Genomic DNA, 22,947 nt, shown 5'->3' with positions numbered 1-22,947 from the left:
GAAATGGGTTCTAAGAGCACAATGATGATGTCTCTCGATATTGAATTGAACAAAATTATCTTCAAAAGGAATCCCACAGTTTCTATGGCTTCATTTCTTTAAAACATCCTATGCTGTACCCCAATGTTAATGATTAGATATCCCTTAAGCTACAATTGTATTAAATGTCTTCTAATGTGCAATGCATTATGGCTACACAATGTTCCATGACCTTAGCTGATTTAAAATTTAGCTAGGAAAAGAAAACATTTATCATCAATGATAAATCAAAATGTATCTAACAATACTAGACAATAGGTAATAGATGTCAAATGAATGTTGCCAACAATAAACACAAAAATACAGAGGACCCTCCAGAGAGTGTCAGAGAAAGATGCATCTGATTCTGGTTTTTTTCAAAAATGGAAAAGAAACATGGATAGTCAGAGAAAGGAAGTCAGGGAAAGTTTTTCTAGGAAGGTGACTCATGTAAGGAGAGGCATAAAGGAAGGGAAACCAAGGAATCAATTTTTCAGAGCAACTGGGTCCATGTGTCATAAAGGAAGATGAGTTTGAATGGCTGTGTTGTGGCCATTAGGTTGTGGGGTTGAAGTGCCACATGCAAACCCAACACACATGTTCATGTACATGACTGCTGGAGGCTCTGGTATATCCATGGTGGAAAACCAAGCCAGTAAAAAACCTTCTGGATCAATATTAAGTTTCCATACTGATGAACAGAAAGAGAGCCCATTACATTGAACATGTCAAGGGCAACACAAATGGCTTCAACCATAGAATGGTGCAAAATGTCTTGAAGGAGTCTACTTATAAAAGGGAAGATGAGCAAGAGTATCTAGACACTTTCAACAGACAGGACGTTTCTGGGAGAATACCCATTTGGGGTTTTGATTTGGGTTGGCCTTTCCTCCTTTTTGAAACCTGGGATAATACAATCAGCCACGTTTTGTCCTACAGAGATCTTGATTCTCTTTTCTTGTATGTAAAGGCTTCAGTGTAGATGCAAGTGCCCAATATTCCAGTGTTTCCTTCTGGAGTCATCTGGACCTGATTAAATCTGTCTGGATGCAGCAGTGTGGGTGAACTTTGAGCTAGAGAGCCAGCAACAGCAATGGGGCTCTTGGATTTTTGGTCACTGTTTCCCTCAGGACTTGTTATTCCAGCAGCATGGATTTGTGGTATTTACTAGAAACAGCACATTTAAATGTTTCAGTGACACTTCTGTATCACTCAGCATTGGACATGGTAATTCCAGAGACACCTCATACTTATGTTTATGGGGAGAATGATTCGCTGACCTCTACTGCTTATTTCTTGCCCCCGAATACTTTCCGTGACTTCCATGTAGGTAGTACTGGATGATAATTTTATGTGTTATATGCACGTTCACTTTGGGAAGCAGAAAGGACCAAAAGAGAGAAGAGGGTTGTAAAAAAAAAAAAAAAAAAAATCTTTTGCCAAGTGAGGGAGATGAGAACAAATGGTGTCCGAACCAGTACATTTTGTCTTTTCTCCATGATCCAGAACACATGTGTCTATAAGGGAAGCAAGCTGTATGGCATGGGACAAGTCACACGCGGGCTGTGTTTCTGTCTTTTTGCAAGGCTTGAGAGGCATGTCATGTGCTCATTTAGTGTTCTTGGAGACTCAGCAAAAATAAACAAAAATTGCACCTTTCATACACTTAGCCTTTAAATGAAAGCCAGTTACTTCTTGTGATACTTTTTGAAGAAGTCATAATTTGTTCCAGTTCTGGAGACATAATCAGTATGTACTTTTTTTCCCTCTAGTCCAGGTTTGCATATGAAAATAGTTTGTCTAGAGACCATAAACCACCCTCAGGGAGTGGCTTAGTAAGTCAAGCATTAACACCAGTTTGATTCCTTCAGATATGGACTCCAGCCATAGTACAACACGTCAGCCTTCTGCAGATCCAAACACACATTTGGTGGAAGACCTGGACAAGACAGGACCTTTTTCAGTGACAACTCGTAAGGATAGAACAGCCCCTCGGCTGGCCTGTAGTCCCGCTTTAGCTCCTGCTCACCCTGGCCCGGATGCAGAGCTTGGTGGTAGAATGGTGCGGTTAGGGCTACGTGGCTCAGCTCAGCCCGGAGTATGAAAGCATCTTCATTGTCTATATTTTCTTGGTGGGTTCTTTAAATCTGATTTTGCCTTCATTCTTGGTGATTTCCAGATGCAAGGACTTTATGTTAAGGAAACTAAAAGGGTTGTGGGATTCTGCCCAACCTGATTTTCCTTCCCAAAATAGTTATGTGAGTGAAACCCAAGACCACAGCTAAGACAGTGTTTTCTCTCTGTTTTAACCATCTCCTTTTGGTTCCCATCTTTCCTCCACTCAAGGCAGGAGAGGAGTAGGGTTGCTTTCATGGTTGTGAAAAGACATTTTGGGTCCAGATAATCATAGAGAATGGGGAAATTACAGCAGCCCACAGAAGAGGGGCAAGACGTACTGTTGACCATTCACAAAGGTGCCGGGGCCTGGGAACAAAAGAAGAACATTTGCCAATATCTCTTCCGATTACTAAACATCTGAGAGAATCAATGCTAAATTGCCACTGTATGGACAGGGCTATCCCAGAGATCAGACTGAAGTCATCTGCAATTTCTTCACAGAATATGAAAGAAATCCAGAATTAAGAGGGCTTCATTTCACTGCTTGCTACGTATACTGGGCAGAGTCCTTCATGTGAACCCTTCTAGGCAGAGGAAAAATCAGCAAGCATGTATTGATCACCAAGAATGTATGTAGCACAGTGTTACGCATCAAAGGAGATGGAGAGAAGCCTAAGACGGTCCCCTCCAAGGGACGGTCTTGTGTTTCCACTTAATGTCCCTGCTGACTTTTATTCTGACACTGGGACTGGGATTTGGTGAATGTCTTTCTCCTGGTTGTCATGTTTACTTGGTGGTGGACAGGGCTCACTGATGTGCTTTATGGAATGCTTGCACCTGTAACTCAGAGGTCGGTACCTTTCTTAGAAGAACACAGAAGAAATCAAATCAAAACAGTCAAAGTGATTTCAGATATGGGCAGTGGTTCAACCTCAAATTGGTATATGTCACTGAGGGCCTTGTGTTTGCCCAGGCAAGCGTTTCCTGACGTTTCGGTGCAGTGATGAGAATCCTCATTCACAGACAAGATCAAAAACCTAATAATAGAGTGAAATGGTAACTTTAATTTAATATTCTTTAGAAGGGACTTAAGATTTCTTTGTGCAAATTTGATCTGAGTTACTTGAGCAGGTTGTTCTAGATTCTAGATCTTCTTCCTCTTTCGTCGTGAGAATTGTGCTACCTGCTACCCTGGTGTTCATTTCCCTACAGTCCCACTTCTCGACCCACAGCTGGGTGCTCTTGATCGTGTATAGGAGCACCAGAATTCAACCATTCCTTTTTCCCTGTCTCTGTGTTCCCCGGTTTTCCTAAGTGACAAGAAGCGGTGCTACAATTGGGCCAGGATGATCCAGGGTGGACAAAAGTTTTGGTTCAGGCTTCACCTTGGCACTTTACCTTTGTTGATTGTACTGAAAAAGAGGTTCTTAGGAGCCAATTAGGGACAAAACAGAATTCTGTTGTACCTTTCTATCAATCAGAGGAGAATGGTAGACCCAAACTTCGGTCTTCCTAGGCACCTACCTGTCTGACACTACCAGAGCTAGATCCTTCCTGTCAGCAGATAACAGAGGATTTGTTTCATGGCTCCAAATTAACGCTGGATTCCTCCCTCATTGAAACAGAGCAGAGTCATACTCAGAGCTTCTCTACATCACATGGAGGCTTGGAAGAAGATAAAGACCATCCAATGACTTCTACTCCAACATCTAGCAGTAAGGACTGTAAAGCCCAGCTGGCTTCAACTCTTGATAAAGATCCATGAATCATGGATGTTTGTACCGTGTCTTTGGTGGAGGTACATCACTTGGCTGCTATTATGCTGTTATTTCTGATCAGAAGGTGCGGCTGGTGATGGTTCTTGGATTTTTCTGCTTTGTAGGCCTCTTAGAAGCTGTTGTACATTAAGTGCAAACTGTATTTCTTAATCTTAAAGGTCAGCTTTCTTAAACTCTAAAGTTAGTGGCATGGTTTTAAAATCGCTTACATATGATTTATAATTGGTGTAAAGGTCTGAATTCTATCACTCTCTGTTTTCCTTTCATCAACATATTATTTTGCCATTCATCCTCTGGACATACATCCATAGTGCTGGTGACTAAGAAGCAGTGCCCCTATGGCAAAGGAAAAAGTAACAAAAGCCTCACGGCTTTGAAACCTGGCATTTACCGTTCCATTTGCAGGCAGCATAATTTTACTTTTCAGTTCAATGATGTGTTTTCTCCACTTCATCAAAGGCGGGTCCAATTGAGTAAGCGCTCAAGATTGTCTAGTACCTGAGTTGACTTCAAGGTCACAGTCATAGTGGCATAAACCTAACTTTAACAATCCAGGCAGATGTTGCGACAAATCCCTTTCTTGGCTATTGGGATCACCAGAATCTCTTCCACTGAATCATGTCCAGGTGGTGCCGATTGCAAAATATCACTTTGGTTCAGTAACAGTAGGAACGAACTGCACTGTCTTTTGCTCCATACTCATGAATAACAAGTGGAAAGCTTTTGCAGCACTGGCACGTTCCGAAGACAAGCACCCGATGGGTGGTGGCCTCACAACTGTGGGCTTACCACTGATCCCACCTCCACACAGATAGAACTGATGGCAGAGGTGGAAGAAGAGGTGTACATCTTCCTGAAGACTCAGCTACTTCAGTGGAAGGTTCTACTTCTCACTCACCAGCCACGGGGGAATACAGGACCCTCATCCCTGTCACCCCTGCTAACACGGGGTCCCCTGGAGTTACTGAAGTCAATATTGCTGGAGATTCCAACTCTAACGTTATTCATTTCTTTTCAGGTAACTTGGCCATTTGTTATCTGGTTGGATTTCTCTACAGAGAGAAACAACACCTAATTTCATACTATAGGGGGACATTTTCTGTGTGGGCTATGATTAGACCGATTTGTGATATGGGAATGGCCTTTATCCCAGGTCATCATTCTAGTGCGAATAAAGTTAGATTTATTTTAGATAAATAATGCTTTTATTTGCCAGTTTAGTCTCCGTTTATTTTTGTGGTTGTTAGGGTTGTTAGGGTTGTTAGGGTAGAATTTCTTTGTTCCTAATCTTGTGGTATATTAATTTGAGCCATATGAAATCAATGCTTTTGTAGGTCAAAGTAGTCAAATATTAGCAACTTCATTTGATTCAACTCAGATATGCTACCTGTTTCGTAAGGTTTTACCCAACATGTGAATCATTTCCATGTGCTTATATCTTTGTTCTGAAATTATTTTCTTTACTGGTGGTGGATTGATTAATTTTACTTTCGGTGAAGGGCTCGTGGCTAAACCTACTTATGATTCACACCTCAAACTTTATGATTTAATCTACTAATAATGAATAGGCATGACTTCTCCTGTTGCGATGGCAAAGAGATGACTAAAGATGACTTATTCAATTAAGTTGGACACGGACCTAAAAGGAGAGCGAGACTTCTTTTCTCAAATAAGCAGTCTCCTCCCCTACTTCTCCCTTTCTTTGTTCTTTCATTTGCATTAAGAAACTTACATTGAAGAAAAAAGAACTGGAAATACCTACTCTGGATAAGAAATGAGAATTGGAATCTCTCCTCCCCGTGCCAGTGATTCAAGTGTTTCTTGCCACTCAACCATTGAATTATATTAAAGATTTGTGATTTTAAATATATATGGATTTGTAGCAAGGTCTGCCTCTCCTCCCCTGCGAAAAGAATAAGTCTTATGAGAACCCAGTATATAAAACAGATGACATCTGTGATGCTCTAATTGATATGAGGACAGAAGACTCAGAATGCCAAGTGCTTGGATTCTTTCCTCTGGGCTGCTCACCCAGAGCTTCCAGAAAAGCAGTTTTTAAAAATACTAACTTTGGTGATATTGGCAAGACGAAGCTCCTCACACCCTTTGATTCATTATTCATCATGGTTCTGCCCTCAGTTATTAAACATCTTGAGTAGCATTGTCCATTTTCTTCCAAAGAAATGAATCTTAGAGCACTGCCTCTTTTCTCTTGGCAGAATAAGGACTGTGGTGCAATCGAATGAATTTAAATTTTAAATGGCAATTTTAAAAGTAATAGTATTGTGGAAGGGTTACATAGCCCATTTGTTAGTAAATAAAATGCTTTCTACAAAATCGATACTCACAGATGCTGATTCCTTCTATAATTCCATGATCAAACAGATTTTCTGTGGTTCTTCATGGATTAAATGGTTAGTAAGTGATTCATCTGCCATCCTTGGTTTTCTTCCAAGCCACTCAGATAAAGCTTATTTCTTCCCATATGTTTTTCTCTGTCTTCATGCTTCATGTTAGGAACTAAAATATTCGCCATTGTGGTGGTGGTGACAATGGTGGTGGTGGTATTGGGGGTACTGGTGTTGGCATTTCAGCAAATGCTGTTTTCGAGTATTCTAACTAAGGAACCAAGCAATCTGTCTCCCCTGTACAATTACACAAGAGATGACAGGACGCCTACCTCCGCCTTCTCTAATCAAGGAAATGGTGATGATCAGATTACTATATTTTCCTTACAGGTCTTCATAATGGGTGACTGTAGCCATTTTATGAAACCATTATCCCTTTCTGTTGTTATTGATGTCTGTCTTGTTGTTGTCTTGTTGTTTTGTTTTGTTTTTTTAAGATTCCAGCACATTGGAAAGTGTGTGGGGAAGAGGGAGAAGAGCAGGGGTTTCCACAGGCTGAATCTGAGATTTGACCTGTGGACCCAGATTTGAGCAGTTCATGAGCTTGTCTCAATCTAAAGCCCTTTGGTGATCGATATTTGGGAAGATGGGATTATTTTAACTCTTGGTGTTGAAAATACAGATTTGAATTTTGAAAAATGTTATTTTTTAAAATATATTCTAATAACCAGGTCCACATTTTTTACATGTTAACTCTCATCTTCTTATTCCTTTTTCACTTATCTTTAAGCTCTTTTTCTCCAAAGAAGCATTTGACCTTTCCTTTTGAATTTTTTACATAATTCAACACCAAGATCCTTTACTGCACACCAAAACCATTTTCTATTTCCTGCCCCAGAGAAATCTCTTTAAGTGGCTCCTGCTCTGAGTCAGAGAGTACACACACTCCCAGCGATCCCATTTGTGTAATTCAAAACATAAAGTCTTTATTTCAAAGACGCAGTATCAAGTTCCAACCTCAGATCTGCGAAGATCATCATAATATTTTTGTGAGAGTGTTATGTTCTTAGATTCCTACCAAAACCACACTTCCTGTGGTCATCCTGGACGGTCTTTGCTGTCCCAGTTTCCTTTATTGTGATTAAAGCCCTAACCTACTCACCAGTGGATCCAGCAATGAACAGTAATTAGTACCATGGAGCCATTCAAGGTTCCTTGCCATTGATTTTTTGGTGACCTTTAACACATTAAACACATTAAACTCAGGATGTCTGAAATTGCAAAAGTGAGGAAATGCAGATTGCAGTGGAACACCCAGTAATGAAGCTTTCTGATTACTCCTTACAGAAGACCAAGACTCATCAGTTCACCCCAGTGGAACATCCCATACCACTCATGGATCAGAATCAGCTGGTGAGTTCGAGCTACTGTAGTCATTTACTGTTATCATCATTGAGCCTGCTGATGATTAATAAAGCATGAGTCAGTGTCTCAAGAAGAGTGGTTCTCAGACTTTCTTAGCATGTGTCACAATCTTGGAGAGTGCTTATTAAATCACACTGGTGGGCCCCATTCTTAAGGTTTCTGATGCGGTAGGTCTGAGGTGAAGCTTGAGCATATTTATTTCTAGTAAGTTCCCTGGTGATGCTGATGCTGCAGGGACGGGGACCACACTTTGAGAACTACCGTGTTGGAGAGAGAAGTCTTCCATGTGGAAGGATCAGGAAGAATTCAGGCAGGATCTCAAGTTAGCATTGTACTACACCAGCCTGATTAAGAACATGGGTCTTGGAGTAAGAATGGCCTGGGCTTGATCCCAGCTCCTCCATATACTAACTGAGGATGTTGCTTAAGGGATTTGAGACTCAGTTTCCTGATGATTAAAATTGGGATAATAATAATTGTTGCAGGGCATTGTTTTAAAGACTAAATGATGCAACAGGTGTAAAGGTGTAAAGCACATGGCACTGTAGCTAGCATTTACTGAGAATTCACTGTGTGCTTGTGGTGTTGTATTAAACACTTTCCCTGTAGTAGGGTAGACCAGATGAAGCTGCTATTTTTGTAGGTCAACAGTCGAATATCCACAATTCCATATGGTTCATCTAATATTACTTTATGTAATCATCCTACAAACCCTGTGACCTATGAAAGTATGGTTAGCATCCCTGTATTCCAGACAAGGACACTAAGACTCTGAAAGGGCGAGTACCTTGGCTGGGTTGACATGACTGGTAAGTTGAGTGGTAGAGCCAGCCAGGTTTCAAGCCCCGAGGTCTCATATTGCCTCTATAAGTATGTTCTGAAGAAAACACTCCGTAATGACCATAATTACTGCCAGGCATGTATTATTAAATGGATACATGTTTGCTGGGACTCAGATCACACCCCTGGAAACATTACTGCAGGCACCAAAGTCTGACATGAGGCAGGTTTACTTGTGACCAGTAACGCTGGAACCACTGAAAGGTCCTGCCAATACCGGTGGCCCTGATATCCTCAGTCCAGGTGACCCCATGAAAACCAGGGAATCCATCTGGACCATGGTCTTCCCCCCCATGCCCAAGTCAGTGCTGCAGTTGCCTCCAGGCCTAAAGAGTCACACACTTAAAGCAAATATGAAGACGGATATTTACATGGTGGCTCAGTAATAAGCTTTCATTGCAAGAGCACAGGATAGAGGGGTTCATTAGAAATGCTTCTAAAGTAAAGACAGAAGTCCCAAGCTCTTTAGATTCCTTGGATGGGACATTTAGCCTTTCCCAAACTCAGTTTCCTTTTTAGTAAAAGAAGGGGGTCAGGACACCGGCCTCTGTTACCTCCCAGAGTTTTGTGAAGAACGGGAGGGAGCTATCAGGAAAATGAAAAATTTGGGGAAATGATAGGGAGTTATTATTTCAACCATGTTCTCTAAAATTAAGAGACCCTAGCTACTCCAAGTGTGGTCCTTGGACCAGCCACTGGGACATCTCCTAGGAGCTGGCTGGAAATGCAGAATCCCCAGCCATCCCAGACCTACTGAATCAAGTTCTGCATTTTAACTAGACTTCCCCCCACACTGGGTGTTTTGTATGTGCACTGAAGTTTGAGAAGCTCTGTCCTAGACTGTTTTTCTCACAGTCAAGCCCAGTTGAATTATCTCTGTGCACACGTCTCAGGTTGGATCTCATCTCCAAATTACAGTGTCAAGTGTCCGTCTTTGCAAAGCTTGCTTTCCCAGCCAGCCCTACCCGGCTGGATTTGCAGACCTCTGGAGTGCAAGGTGAGGCCTGCTGTATCTCGTCCATCTTCTCTGGCTTTTGCTTGAAGTGAGAATCAGGTGGGCGGGAGCGGTCTCTTTTGTTTGACTCCTGTGCAGGTGTGTATTGTTCAAGTGGGAGGTTTCATCTTGTTGTACACACACCCAGATCTTTCCTTGCTGGGAGCGCTTTTTTTGAAAACCAAAATAAAGAGATTATGATCCATTAGTGGCCTCCTTTTCAAATATCAAAGGCTTCTATGAGTCAGAGAAAGACCAGGGAGAGTGCCTCTACTGCTTAGATGGCTTTCAAGCCTGAAGATCTCCAGTGTAGATGGCCAGCATCCCATGACCCATGCAGGTGAAGACGTGCCAATGACCAAGGACCCCGGGGGGCAGCTAGGAAAAGCACCTTGGACTCCCAAGATTTACAAAGTACAAGGCCACTGTCAAAGTGGCATAAGATGTGTTGAATGGCCCGAGGTCTGGTAAGAATTTGTTTTGTTCCATTTCAAGTTTAACGAAAACATCAGATTGCATTAACAGGAGTCAGCCTATCCAAAACAACCATCATCATCAAAATTGCACTGTCCACTGTCTAAAGTTTGACTCTCCGCTGACATCTTCCTTTAATTCAACCCTGGCCATCTTCATCCATTGCTTAGCCAGACAGACTACCCTGATTTGCTTTTTCTTCCCTTGGTAGACTTCAGAATTTTGCAGTGGGTTCCCCATGGGTAGGAGGGAACAAGTTCATTTTTGTGGGATATTTTCAAATTTTGTTTTGAAACAGAGGAGGAAGCATAAAAAACACAAGCAAAATATGAAGCTTTAACTTAGGTGAGTCTCTTCACGAGATGTCTTAGAAGTTTCTTTTAAAACACGATGCCCCCTTCATTTTGATGAGTCTCCCATGCGGCGTTATGGAGTCTTTTTTATTTTATTATGTTCACTTAGCCAACAGATAGTACATCATTAGTTTTTGACATAGTGTTCAAACGATCAGATTTGTGGATTCTTAGTCTTGTTACGTCTCCTTCCAGTTTGAGATGCTTTGCTTGTTTCCTTATTTTGTTTTGTAGTGGTAGAAAATATTCATTCTTCTGAAAACAAGGCATGTTTCAATAACATATTAGCAGGGACTCCAATAGGGTGATTTTCTCTGGACAGAAAGGACCATTGCCCCCCTAAACCCTTATTTTTTAATGTTTATTTTTGTGTCTGTGAAGACACTGGATGCGATTGTTAGATTTGCTTTGGACTTTCCAGAGCATTTGAATCCTCTAGGGATCTTGTTAAAATGAAGATTCTGACTCAGTAGGTTTGCGGTGAGGCCTGATATTCTGTATTCCTAGCAGGCTCCCCCATGATGCTGATGCTGCTGATCCAGGGACCACACTTTGGGTAGCAAGGTCTTAAATCAGAAACGGTACAGAGCAACTACACACAATTCCCATTCTTGTGCACTTCTTTAAACTTCTGTAAAATTATGGTGAAGTGGATTTTATTCTTATCCCCATTTTCTGAATGAGAAAACTGAGACCTGGAGAGGGTAGCTTGACTCAGCAGACGTCACTAGCAAGAGGCGGAGGGGGGCTGCCTGGCTCTGGAGCCCAAGGTCTTAAACACTGCACAGTACGACTGGTGAGAATTCTCATGTTCTTGATGAACAATGACATTTCCAGATGTTGGCCTTAATCAAACCAACTTTTCTGGGGAGATATCTTTCGTGTAACACTTTATAAACGTCTGTGGCTTGAATCTATAGCTTCTCAGTGATGCAGAGCATAGAGAGGTTGGCCCTGCGTGCTGCTCTGTAAGGAACTGGTCGTTAGGCATTCCAAACTTTGGTTGAGAGATATTGTTTTTTTCCCTTAGGCCACTCAAGTGGGAGTCAAGAAGGTGGGGCAAACACGACCTCGGAATTTCCTATGCGGAAACCTCAAATTCCAGGTAAGTTTCAAGCTGTGCAGCCAAAAAAAAAAAAAAAGATACTAAAAAAGCACATTCTTTGCAAGCTAAAGGGTGAGTGAGAGCACTTGGTAGGAAAGAATGGAACTTTTTTTTTTTCTGGGTCCCATACATTGAATGTCTATCCCTGGCCTGCCCCCAAGAATTGGCATGTTAGGTTCTAAAGCGTCCTTCCCAGATGAATGATCCGTCACCCAGGGGACTCTGTCCCATACCCATGTCCTTCCTATCCTGGTCCAGTTTCTTTTCTGTCGGGGTTGGGGCATGTAAGTTTCTTCTCACACTGCGGACAGTGAGGAGATATAAGGGCCTTTGCGGGGGGAGTAAAAACATTCTTCTGGTCCCCAAACAACTGTTTCTCAAGGGACAGTCTTTCCTGATCCAGACAGAAGAAAAGTGTCCGAATGAGTCACATCGTGTGGTAGGAGGGCTGGGACACCTGGCTCTCCTGAGCATCAAGATTTAAGGCACTTGAGGCAAATTCTTTATTTGACTTGGGCTCAAAATGGAGCATTTCAAGGGGGGAGATTACAAAGAAGAAAGGGTTTTCCCAAGGTTGTAAATTCTCTTTTTAACTTTCCCCTCTTCAGAGGCCTTGGAGCTGAGCCTCCCTCGGGAAAAGGGAAGAATGTAGGGTGCACCTCGCCCCCTTGCCTCAGCTTGCCTGAGCACAGCTGGGTTAGGAGCAAGTGGAGAGAGGGAGTGGGCTGCCAGGGAAGGGGGGCGGCGCAGAGATGCAATATGCAACATTCTTCCGGCTCTAGTGAGAGTGAACAGGAGAGACCAGAGAAAAGAACAGAAATGGGACCACCTGTTGGCTTCCCCACCTCCTGACTCCACCTCCCTCCCCACACTCACCTAACTAGGTGGAGGCCAGGCAGAGGCGGTCCTGAGCAGGAAGTGGGAGGAAATCCAAGACTCCCAAGGGGGAATGGTCAATCGATGACTTCCTATCCTTCTTCATTCTTGAGCTCTAGCTCGTGGCACAGATACACAACCCACATGGCAAGAGAATGGATTCAAGTTGGCAAATCATATTTTTATCCTATTAAAGCTTGATTGTAAAACCTGTATATAACATCTTATTCATAAGTGATACATGATAATTGGAGACATTTGAGAAAATACAAACCGAAGGACAAAAATGTAAATCATTTATTAGCTACCCCACCATCTGGAAATGGCATGGTTACCATTTTCATAGATGTCTTTCCCATCATTTTAAAATGTAATTTATATACAAAAATGTAATTGCAGCATGCATGCTGTTTAGTTAACCACCATCACTCTCAACTGGTTGCCCACAGCTTTCCAATGTCAGTAAATATTCTTCTCCTGTTTTCACCATGCAGAATGCAGTGGGTATGCCCTAATTTATGTAACTGATCCCTTACTCTTATATTAGATTGTTTCCAACTTTTACTATTAGAAATAGCACAGCAATGAACATCTTCGAAATGAATTCTGAGGTCCTCTAAATTCTCAGAAGGGGGAATCAAAAGCTGAATCAAAAGCATGCACATTTTGAAGGATAAGTTTTTTTTTAAACTGGTTTTTTGTTTTTTTGTTTTTGTTTTTTTTTTGTTTTTTTTGTTTTTTTTTAAGATTTTTTATTTATTTATTCGAGAGAGAGAGAATGAGAGATAGAGAGCATGAGAGGGGGGAGGGTTGGAGGGAGAAGCAGACTCCCTGCTGAGCAGGGAGCCCGATGTGGGACTCGATCCCGGGACTCCAGGATCATGACCTGAGCCGAAGGCAGTCGCTTAACCAACTGAGCCACCCAGGCGCCCTTTGTTTTTGTTTTTTTAAGATTTTATTTATTTGACAGAGAGAGACACAGCGAGAGAGGGAACACAAGCGGGGGAGTGGGAGAGGGAGAAGCAGGCTTCCCACTGAGCAGGGAGCCTGATGCGGGGTTCGATCCCAGGACCCTGGGATCATGACCTGAGCTGAAGGCAGACGCTTAACGACTGAGCCACCCAGGCGCCCCTTGAAGGATAAGTTTTGCCAAATGACCCCCCCCCCCGGCCTGGGCCCCGGTTGAATGTGCAGCCCTCCACAGGGGTGTCCTTTTCCCACCCACTAATGCATGGCCCCCATTTGTGTTTCTTAATAAAATGTAAGGTGGATGCTCTTATATAGGAGAGGAAAGTTCCTTTCAAGGGAAACATAAATTTCCTTTAGTCTCCTTAATAATACTGCGCCAAAGGCATTTACAAGTTTCTACAGGTCATTCTACGCTTTTTTGGAGACATGCTTCTCCTGGAGGAACTTGAAAATTCTGACTGGTGATAAGAGTTTAAAATAAGAGGCCTGTTGGGCAGACGCCTATAGCAGAGTTGTTCTGGTATTATCGGCCAGTTGGCAGGGCCATTTGGCTGGACTTATCCATGATGCTGAGTATAGTTCTTGTTTGGACCAGGTCAATTTATAAAGTGCATTTTTGTTTTTACAACGTGTGTTTCCCAAGCTCACGGGTGTCTTTTGGTTCACTCTCACCAGAATGGCTCATCATCTTGGCCTCCCTCCTGGCCTTGGCTTTGATTCTTGCCGTTTGCATTGCTGTCAATAGTCGAAGAAGGTAAGGGGATGCACCTCGGGGCCTTTGCTTTGAAAGGACATCACTTAAATGTGGGCTTCATGAACTTTCAGAGTGTAGCCCCTGGAACCAGCAGCCTCGACATGCTGGGAACTTGTTAAAAATGCAGAATCTCAGGCCCTACCCAGATCTCTTATATCAGAGTCTGTGTTTTGACAAGATTCCCGGGGACTCGTGTGCGTAGTACAGCTGAAGAATCCCTGCTCTGGCACATTCTTTAGATAAAAGAGACACTGGGATTATTTGGACCATCACTTTTAGGTAGTGTTGAATCTTTCAAGGTTCTTAAATTTGTCAGGGTTAAACCCATGGAGACGCTATCTGATGAAAGTTACAAAATATTTCACCCAGAAGGCATAAAATTATGTACTCATTCATTGACTGATCAAATAGTATTTAGTAAGTACACTCACAATGCACAAAAACACTGTATAAAAATCTAGGAATTGGTCATCCCCTTTAGCCTGTCGTGGCCTATGGAACCTTCTAGAACCCTTACCTAAAGTAGGCCTTGGGTTTCTCTGGGGGTTTTTTGTAATGATACTATTTTGTATTTTCTGGAAACTGTAGTTGAAAGGATTCAGGTTATTGCTTAGGAAGAGCTCCCCGACAGTAAGGCCTATGAAATGATGAAGAATTTTCCTTGCAAAAGTCTGAATAAAGACAAACAGCGTATGGGCTGTTTTCATATCCTCAGGGGTCCCTCTCTCTCCTCACCTCAACCAAGGCCTGCCACGTCGGAAGTTATTTAAATAGTACATGTACCTGCCTGATCTGTGACCAGGCTCCAGACATAATATACCACCTAAGTGAAAGGAAGGAAAAACCTCTTTCTAGCAACATGAATTTTGACAGGGCACTCCAAAGTGTGAGTCTAAATTTCCTGTTCAAGATGCTCTAAAGGTGCACTGTTTTCCTCTGAGCCCATGCAGAGGAACACTCCACCGTTTATAAATGTCCCTGGAGCTTGCTTCCAACAAGATAAAAGAATCGTATTTCCAAGGAGGGCTCCCTTTATTGTATCACTAGATCATCTAACAGGCCAGATGAGGCCCCTCGGTTGGGGAGAGGACCCGGAGAACACGCTAGAATCTTTCTTGTTGGCTTCTGGAAAGCAACGGCTAATTCTATGGCCACGTGCAGTGCATATGCAGTATCTCTGGTTATCTGAGGAAACTAGATAATATCACTTTACGCTGGTACAAGTTAATAAAAGTGCCATATTAAAGCCAAATAGGTGTTGTTACCTGTACCTTTGAGAGAATAAAAAAAAAAAAAAACTACTCATGATAGCCAACTGTATAAGGAACAAAAACTAGGAAAAGGAATCAGAAAGACCTTCTAGGAGGTTCCTATGACTAAACGGAAAGAGATTTTGTTTGCCGAATTTAAATGACGTGACTTCGTCTTTATACTTTCCCTCAGCCTTCTTGTTTTCTCTTAGATTACTTTTGCTCAATTAAAGATGAATTTGCTATTGTTGGAAATGAGTCCTTTTGTTCCCGGGCCTAGCCTGCACCCCTTCTGCTCACATATACAGTCCATAAGCCTTGCACACGTCGCCATAGAAACGTTGGCCCCGGATGCTGGCCGTGGGGCCGATTCCTCTGAGAAGCCTCTTAGCGGTCCCCCAGAGCAGCTGGAGTCTGCACCGCGGGGCTGGTTAGCTCACACGGCGCTCCCCAGCCTGTCAGCCGAAGAAAGGGGCCCCTCGTCCCAAGACCAGCTGTCACCCTAGCAACAGGCAAACAGGGACACGCGGGATCCGGCACAGCGAGTATCTCACCGGGAAAGTAGCTGCTTGGACGCCGTAAATTACTATGTCCTGATCTGATAATCTAAAACAGATTTGCCACGCAGCTAACGGGGGTGGTTAACGGCTCCACGGGCCCCTTAATGTGCCCTGCGTTTCTAAAGCCGCAAGCCCATTTCCAATCCTCTTAAAGGGCTGGGGCCTTTTTGCTTTGAACATTACATTTTAGAGAGATCCAGAATCCTATTTGCATCAAAGAAAGTTTGGTGGAAAATAAGGACCCATGGCAGGCTTCCGTTCCTCCAGCAAACATCTTTTGAGTGGCAAGGAAGAAAAGATTAAACATGGAAAGGGTGCCATCCCAGCCCAGGAGAACCTTGAGGTTTAGCAGCAACATTGACTTGCTGGATTTGAGTCAGATGATCTTTATTGAGAACATACTCTGTGCCAGGCACTGGTGTATGAACTTTGGTTAAAAGACGAAAGGGAAAAGCAGTCACTGAAGTTGACATGCAAGGCTTGACCATGGGCTTCCAGGACAAAGTGACCCATGCGTCATGCATCATAAAGATGCCGATGGAGCGGTCCTATTATTTCTTTAGCTTTTCCCATCCCCGTCATGCCGCATTGTCATCTTATCTTGCTGTTTGTAACCAGAGTCCTTGAATTTCAGCTTTCCAGTGGAAATCCTACTTCATTCCATTTCCTTAAGAGCAGACAATTGTCTTAGGAGTCAGTTGGGTGGGTAGGTATTGGATGAGGCCCAAGAGGGGCTAGGTGCCCTTCCCCTAAAGAATTGATCTGATTTGTATGAAGAGGAGGAAAAAAAATGTGAGGACCTTATGAGAGAAGGTTTCCCAAAGCTGGAATGATTCAAGGATGTCACTCTACTGGCTATGCAGAAAAGGCCTTCACCAGCTGTCAGTCTCATGGGAATAATCTTCTTCCTACATCACGTGGTCACTGCTCAGCTGATTGATGGCCTGAGATTTAAGGAGAAAGGAGGTGAAGACGGGATGCAGTTTGCTGGAGATCTCTGACCTTTGGAGTCAGAAAGTCTCAGTTGCAGATACTCTGTTTATTGCCATAACTAGTCGTGTAGCCTCAGATGATACCCTTGACTTCTTGGACTGTCTCTGGTTTTACATAATGAAGAGGTTGGCTGGGCGACCTCTGAAGTCCCCTTGCTCTCGTGTTCTCTCGTGTTCTGAAAGTTTTGTAACTAAAAAGAATGAAAAAAAATTAGAACTTGTCTTTTAAAAGTACTTATTAAGGCTTCTGAGTTGGTGATCACGGGGAGGTTCGGGGAGATTGGTGCTCTCACAGAGGCAGGGGATCTCCACACCCTTTCCTCGGCCCTTGCCCTGTGCATCTCTTCCATTGGGCTGTTCCTGGGTTATGTCTTTTTGTAATAAACCGGTGATGTAGTATGTAAAAAAAAAAAGTACTTATTAATGCCTGGAGCAACAAATATTGGACTTGTTGTTTATGAGAATCATCCTGTCCTCCTGAAGAAACTCAGATAGCAGAGACACAGAAATCCAAAGGGAAATGGGGCCAGGACAAACCCAAGCACCATACTTCTGAGCCCTACGGATTCAACGTTATCCACTTTTTAAATCTGCTTTTTTTAGAATAAATAACATGAGTCCCTAGCCCCCACCCATGCACCAACATTTTTTATGATTATTGATCACTTTCCTACAGTGTTCCATTCGACTTCTAAGCCATCCATTAGATCGGCAAATGGGAATTGCTTTAATAAGACTCCTCCCCTCCAAAGAACACCTGAGATACCCATTTGAGAATTTGAAAAAATACAAGCAGACTTCCACCTTCAGCCTTCTGGGCCATCTTCATAGTAAATATAATGACTAGGTGGAAGCAGCCAGAAGATAGGCAAATCCCAAACTCATATGGCTCTGGTTCTATGAACAACTAGAGCCAGTGTTTCTCGAACATTTACTGTGTTCTGGATTGTGTCCTAGGTGCTTTTCCAAGGCCTTGGCTGCCCCATCCCATTGAGTAAGAGCAACAAATAATAACAATAATAGACTCATGTGTCAGTGCTGGGCTGTGTTCCAAGGGCTTTCCACAATCCTGTAGGATTGGTACTCTTACTGGCTTGATTTTATGGATAAGAAACCTGAGAGTCGGAGAGGTTAAATGAGTTGCCCCATGCCACACAGCAATAAGTTCTCAAAACCAAGCCTTCGCAGCCCCTACCCTTGTCTATGTGGACTGCGCCCATTGTCCCAGCCCCACAGACTTGCTCCAAAGTTCAAGCAACCTTCCCTCCGCCCCTCCTCAAGCATCATGCCAGAGGAGACAGGACCTACCTCCTGTTGAGGAGGTATAATTTCTGTTTCCCCAAATAAGAGATTAAAGTTTATGGCCTTGGCAATTCTAGAGGGAATGGCCCATAATCATGAATAATAGAGGCTTTGTCTCTACAACTCCAAATACCCAGCGGCAAAGTGCACAATTCCGACTTCACACTGTTTCCAAATCTCCAGATGGTTGGCAGCATGAATAGAGCTGGGCAGAGCCCAGGCTTCTGGTCATAAAGGCATAGATTTGAATATTGTCTCTGTCTGTCTTACTAGCTATGTGACCTCAAGCTAGTTATTAAACGTCCCCGGACCCCAGTTTCCACTGCTGTATAACTAGAATAACAGCTGCATCGCAGGGTTGTTGTGCAGATTTCATGAAATTATACGTAAAGTGCCTGGCATTCAGGAGGTGTCCAATAAATGCTAGCCCATTTCCCCTCTTCCCCCGCCCCCTTTGTTGCCATGAGGCTCTGCAGCTTTGCTTCCGTTAAGCAATCTGACTTCTAGATGTGCGGCAGTAGGCTTGTGACCAGACAGAGAAAGCATTGCATCAGGCTGGGTGGGGAGAGGCAGGGACACCATCAAGGTCATGCTCTTCCATAGAAGACCTCCTGTGTTCGAATCTTGAGCAATGTTACTGAGAACCCTTGTGGTATCAGTGAATAGCTTTCCTTATGTAGTTAAGCCTCCTATGTCCAGAGTTATATGGAAGTTACCCAATGTTAACTAATGAAAATCAATACAGCCTTACACGTCTAGAATAATGTTTTATTTTTCTCCGACCATGCAATCAGAACCCTGATAAGGCCAACAAAGTATCCACTGGTGGAGGAAGTAATGGGACTTGGTTGATTACACAAATCAGAATGATTTATAGTCATCATGTTCACGGTTTATCTAAGTCTGCAGGAACTGCGAAAGTGCCTAAAAAAGGCAAACATTGCCATCTCGTAGGATGAGGAAGGAGAATTAGAACTTAGGAGTCAGACACCGAAGGGCTTGAATCCCAATTCTTTTATTACTCGCTGAATAACTGGGGCAACGTACTGAATTTTCGGAGCGTAAGGCTCTCTTTACCTGCAATAGGGGGACAATGCTGGTCCTGGCATCCTGGAGTTGTGACCACGGATTCTCAAACTCGGCTGTGCATCAGAACCCCCTTGAGGGCTTATTAAACCACAGATATTAAACCCACTACTAGACTTCTCCGACTCGGTACATCTGGGGTCAGGCTGAGAATGTGCATTTCTAACAAGTTCATAGGTGATGCTTTTGCTGCTGGTTCAGGGACTCACTTTGGATGGTTAACCGTCAGTCAGATGAAACATGCTCAGTCAGACCATCCAAATCTGTTGTGGTGATGTTGACGGGGGTGACAACAATGATGATGATTTGAGTCATCAGAGCACCTTCTCATGTGCTTTTTTTAAATCATTAGGTGTGGGCAGAAGAAGAAGCTGGTGATCAACAATGGCAACGGAGCAGTGGGGGACCGGAAGCCAAGCGGAATCAACGGAGAGGCCAGCAAGTCTCAGGAGATGGTGCACTTGGTGAACAAGGAGCCCTCAGAGACTCCAGATCAGTATATGACAGCCGACGAGACGCGGAACCTGCAGAATGTGGACATGAAGATTGGGGTGTAACACCCACGCCGTGGTGACCTTGGAGAGAAACGGCAGTTGGAGACATAACCATGATAAGGAGCTGGGACACTTCACAGATGCAATGTGCTACTGATTGTTTCATTGGGGATCTTTTTTTAGTATAAAATTTTCTACTCCTTTTTGTTTTTTGCGTTTTATTTTTTAAAGTCAGGTCCAGTTTATAAAAACAGCATTGCTTTCTGAAATGAGGGCCCAAATGATAACCTGCAAGAATTTGACTGCTCCAGTTCCCACCTAGAAGCCTCCACCCCTGAGGGCATGCTCTGGATGGCTTCTAACAAAAGCCACAAATACATCTTCCTGATCCCCAACCTTCCCTCCACTCCTCCTCCCAGGCAACAGCAGCCAGCTAAGGACATCCCCCAGGGCTAAGAGGGATTGGTCCCTGGGAAGATATTTGAATGGGTCCACATCCCTCCCCTCCTCCTGCAGCCTAGTCCCTGGGCATTTCTTTCCAGTGGGGTAGGGGATCAGAATGTACTGGTTACACATCCCCTTCTACAGAGCCCCTGGAAATTTTTCACATGCTTCTGGGAAATACCCAAAAGGTGAAGCTATTTATCTGTAGGAAGCTATTTATCTGTGTTTTTGAAATATTAAACCCTGGAGGTCCTTTGATCAGTATGATTTTTTTTTTTTTTTTGGTTACTTTGTCAGAGGCATAAAGGGTTTAAGCTGATTCATAATAAACATCTGTACTTCTTCCACTTTAACCCTCTGTGCTGTGATCCTTCAGTTTTTTTCACCAGCAAGGTCTGGTTCCCAAAAACCCATCAGGAAGATGTGAGAAAGCCCTCCTTGAAAGTCTTCATCTCAGAGCCACTAAGCCCCCCATTCAGGCTCACTCAACCAAATCTCAAAGAGAATCAAGGAAGATAGTGCTGTGTTATCTCTGGGGCTCCAGAGCTTTCTTCTGTTCTAGCACCAGAGTTGTGAGGGGAGGAACCTCAGCTGCTTTTATGTGAGAATGGCCACCAGTTCTCTGCCCTGAAAGGCTGTGAAAAGTCACATTACATTGCATGACCTACCATTTGTGGCACCCCATTTCATAGACACTGACCCTGTGACATGATGTCCAAAAACAATATGGAAGTACCTTTTGACCTCTTGTAATGAAAAGAGAAGCCAATGGAAATGAAAGAGAGCATAGACAGTAGCCAACTGATTGCCACAGGTTGGGGAAGGGGGAGGCAGCTGTGTAGATCCTGTCTGAATATTTTTATAACTGTATTTGTTTATACTTTAGCAAGCCAGCTGTCCCCGACATAGTTGCTACTCAGGGTACGTTAAGTGCCTGGGAAGTCCCTCAGAAGGTTACAGGGCTTCCCACCATTGGACTCTTAGCACCAGATAGGCAGGTTTATGACCAAATAAGAGAATAATGGCTTTATCCCTTGCTTGGCAAGTCCTTGGTCTTTAGTCATTGGTTCAGAAGTCCCATTGGTCCTGGAACTTCCAAAGATGCTTTGTAATAGAAGAAATTGAATCTATAAGCCAAGGACTCCTATTAAATGAGACTGCTCTCCTTATGCCCCCATAAAAAGTCATCTGTTGCCTAAACTGATAGGTTTAACTGGTGATGTTGCTAAGACCAGAGAGAGAGAGAGAGAGAGAGAGAAAGAAGACGAAGGAAGAGGAGGAAGAAGAGGAAAAGAAGGAGGAGGAGAAGAAAATAGGTCCCACATTAGTCAGGGCTGGGCTTATACCTGGGGCGATTATGAAGGGTCTATTTTTAAAACGGAGGCCCACTTTCTGCACTCATTTCCAACTTCTGTTCTCCCCTCTCCACCTTCATAACCTCCTCCCAATCATGATCTTTGAAAACTTCCTTCTCTTCTGTGAACTTCATTGGCCAGTTCCATACCCAACTGTCTGGTTTTCCTTTTATTTTCAAGTGGAAAGAAAAGACATGGACATCTAGCCCCTCCGTTTCACAGTCACCATGTCCAAGTGCTCCCTGCTTTCCAAGAGCTTTCCTGGTCTGCTGCAGACACGCTCATTCCAGCTCTTTAGCCACTCCAGGATCCGGTTCAGGAGGGCTATGCCAGGTTCTATCTGTCCCGAGATTTTCTTCAGGGTCATGGATAGTCTTACAAGTCTCACAGCTAGGGATGGTTTTCCTTTTCTAGAGATTTCCAATAAATAGGCTGAGAGAGGTGATTGTTTTCTATTTTTAGAATTTAGTACCATCTTTCCTTTTATTACTGTTGTAGTCCCTCACTTGGATATGCCTCTGTGTTCTCAAATAAGAATGGGAGAGGTCCAGAGCTTCCAGCCCTTGGATGCAATACCCCTCCAATACTGCCCAGAGTTCATGGAATAGGATGTATTCTCTCCCATTTGAAACAATGGCATAGAGAGCTTAAGATGCAATTTTTCCTAAAATTTCCTAAATCTTTTGTGTCTCCTGAGGGCTGTCTTTAACTTAGCACTGGGTGAAAATAAAATGGGACAAGAGACTCCTTCATATCAATATTTTGTAGATTCTAGCCTGGCAGAATGGAATTCTCAAGCAGAACCTCTCAAAGTTTTATATTGAGATCATGAGGCCAAGAATTGATTTCATAGCCAATGTTCATTCAATACTGGTACAGCAGAGGAGTGGGAGAAAGGAATCTCTGACTTCTCTAGAAATGTCAAGTGTACTTAAGAATAAGAATAACGTGGTCCATTTACCTTTATGTATTGGTATGCCTTTCTATAAATCACTTATGTTGAGTTCTCAAAGAATAGCTCATTGTTCATGCATGTACAGTAACCATTGTTACTTTGATTTGTCACAGCACACCCTTCCTCTGATTTTTGTATATTTATTGATGGACCAGTAGTAATGAGGAAAGCATGATATGTATATTGCCCAGTTGAAAGCACTTATTGGAAAACACCAAAAGGCTACTATTAAAAGTCTAAAGGAAACAGACTCAGGAGTCTCTGAATTAAAGGGAATGGAAGTCTGGGAGGGGCCGAGCTGCGATGATCTGGAGGGCTGAGTAACTTAGAACCACAAGGTTAAAGTTTGTGAAGTGACTGAAACTTTACACTCATTTTTTCTAAAAAAAAAAAAAAAAAAAAAAAAATCACATGGACTTCTACCACTTGAGGGTCTTCTTTGGGAGAAAGTTTAATT

General features: G+C 43.1%; 1 protein-coding gene across 7 annotated transcripts in view; it reads left to right on the top strand.

Annotated features, from left to right (window-relative positions):
- Nucleotides 1–22,740, top strand: part of CD44 (CD44 molecule (IN blood group)) — an 86,114-nt gene extending 63,374 nt beyond the window's left edge. For 3 of the 7 annotated variants that reach the window (XM_028087691.2, XM_088018171.1, XM_028087693.2), the window contains 5 exons: nt 4,726–4,932; nt 7,610–7,675; nt 11,379–11,453; nt 13,974–14,052; nt 19,595–22,740. In XM_028087691.2, coding sequence (XP_027943492.1) covers nt 4,726–4,932; nt 7,610–7,675; nt 11,379–11,453; nt 13,974–14,052; nt 19,595–19,799 — 632 coding nt within the window. In that variant the 3' untranslated portion in view covers nt 19,800–22,740. Of the gene's footprint in view, nt 1–1,889; nt 1,992–3,761; nt 3,849–4,725; nt 4,933–7,609; nt 7,676–11,378; nt 11,454–13,973; nt 14,053–19,594 lie in introns of all 7 variants that reach the window. The other 4 variants (XM_088018172.1, XM_028087695.2, XM_088018174.1 and 1 more) reach the window with 3 other exon arrangements.
- The last annotated feature ends 207 nt before the right edge of the window (nt 22,741–22,947 follow it).

The sequence above is a fragment of the Eumetopias jubatus genome, unplaced genomic scaffold, assembly GCF_037043125.1.
Source record: "Eumetopias jubatus isolate StellerSeaLion01/CBP00866 unplaced genomic scaffold, mEumJub1_p1.0 scaffold_13, whole genome shotgun sequence".
Lineage (NCBI taxonomy): Eukaryota > Metazoa > Chordata > Mammalia > Carnivora > Otariidae > Eumetopias > Eumetopias jubatus.
Note: the sequence above shows the minus strand (reverse complement) of the source record. Positions and strands in the feature narration are given on the sequence as shown.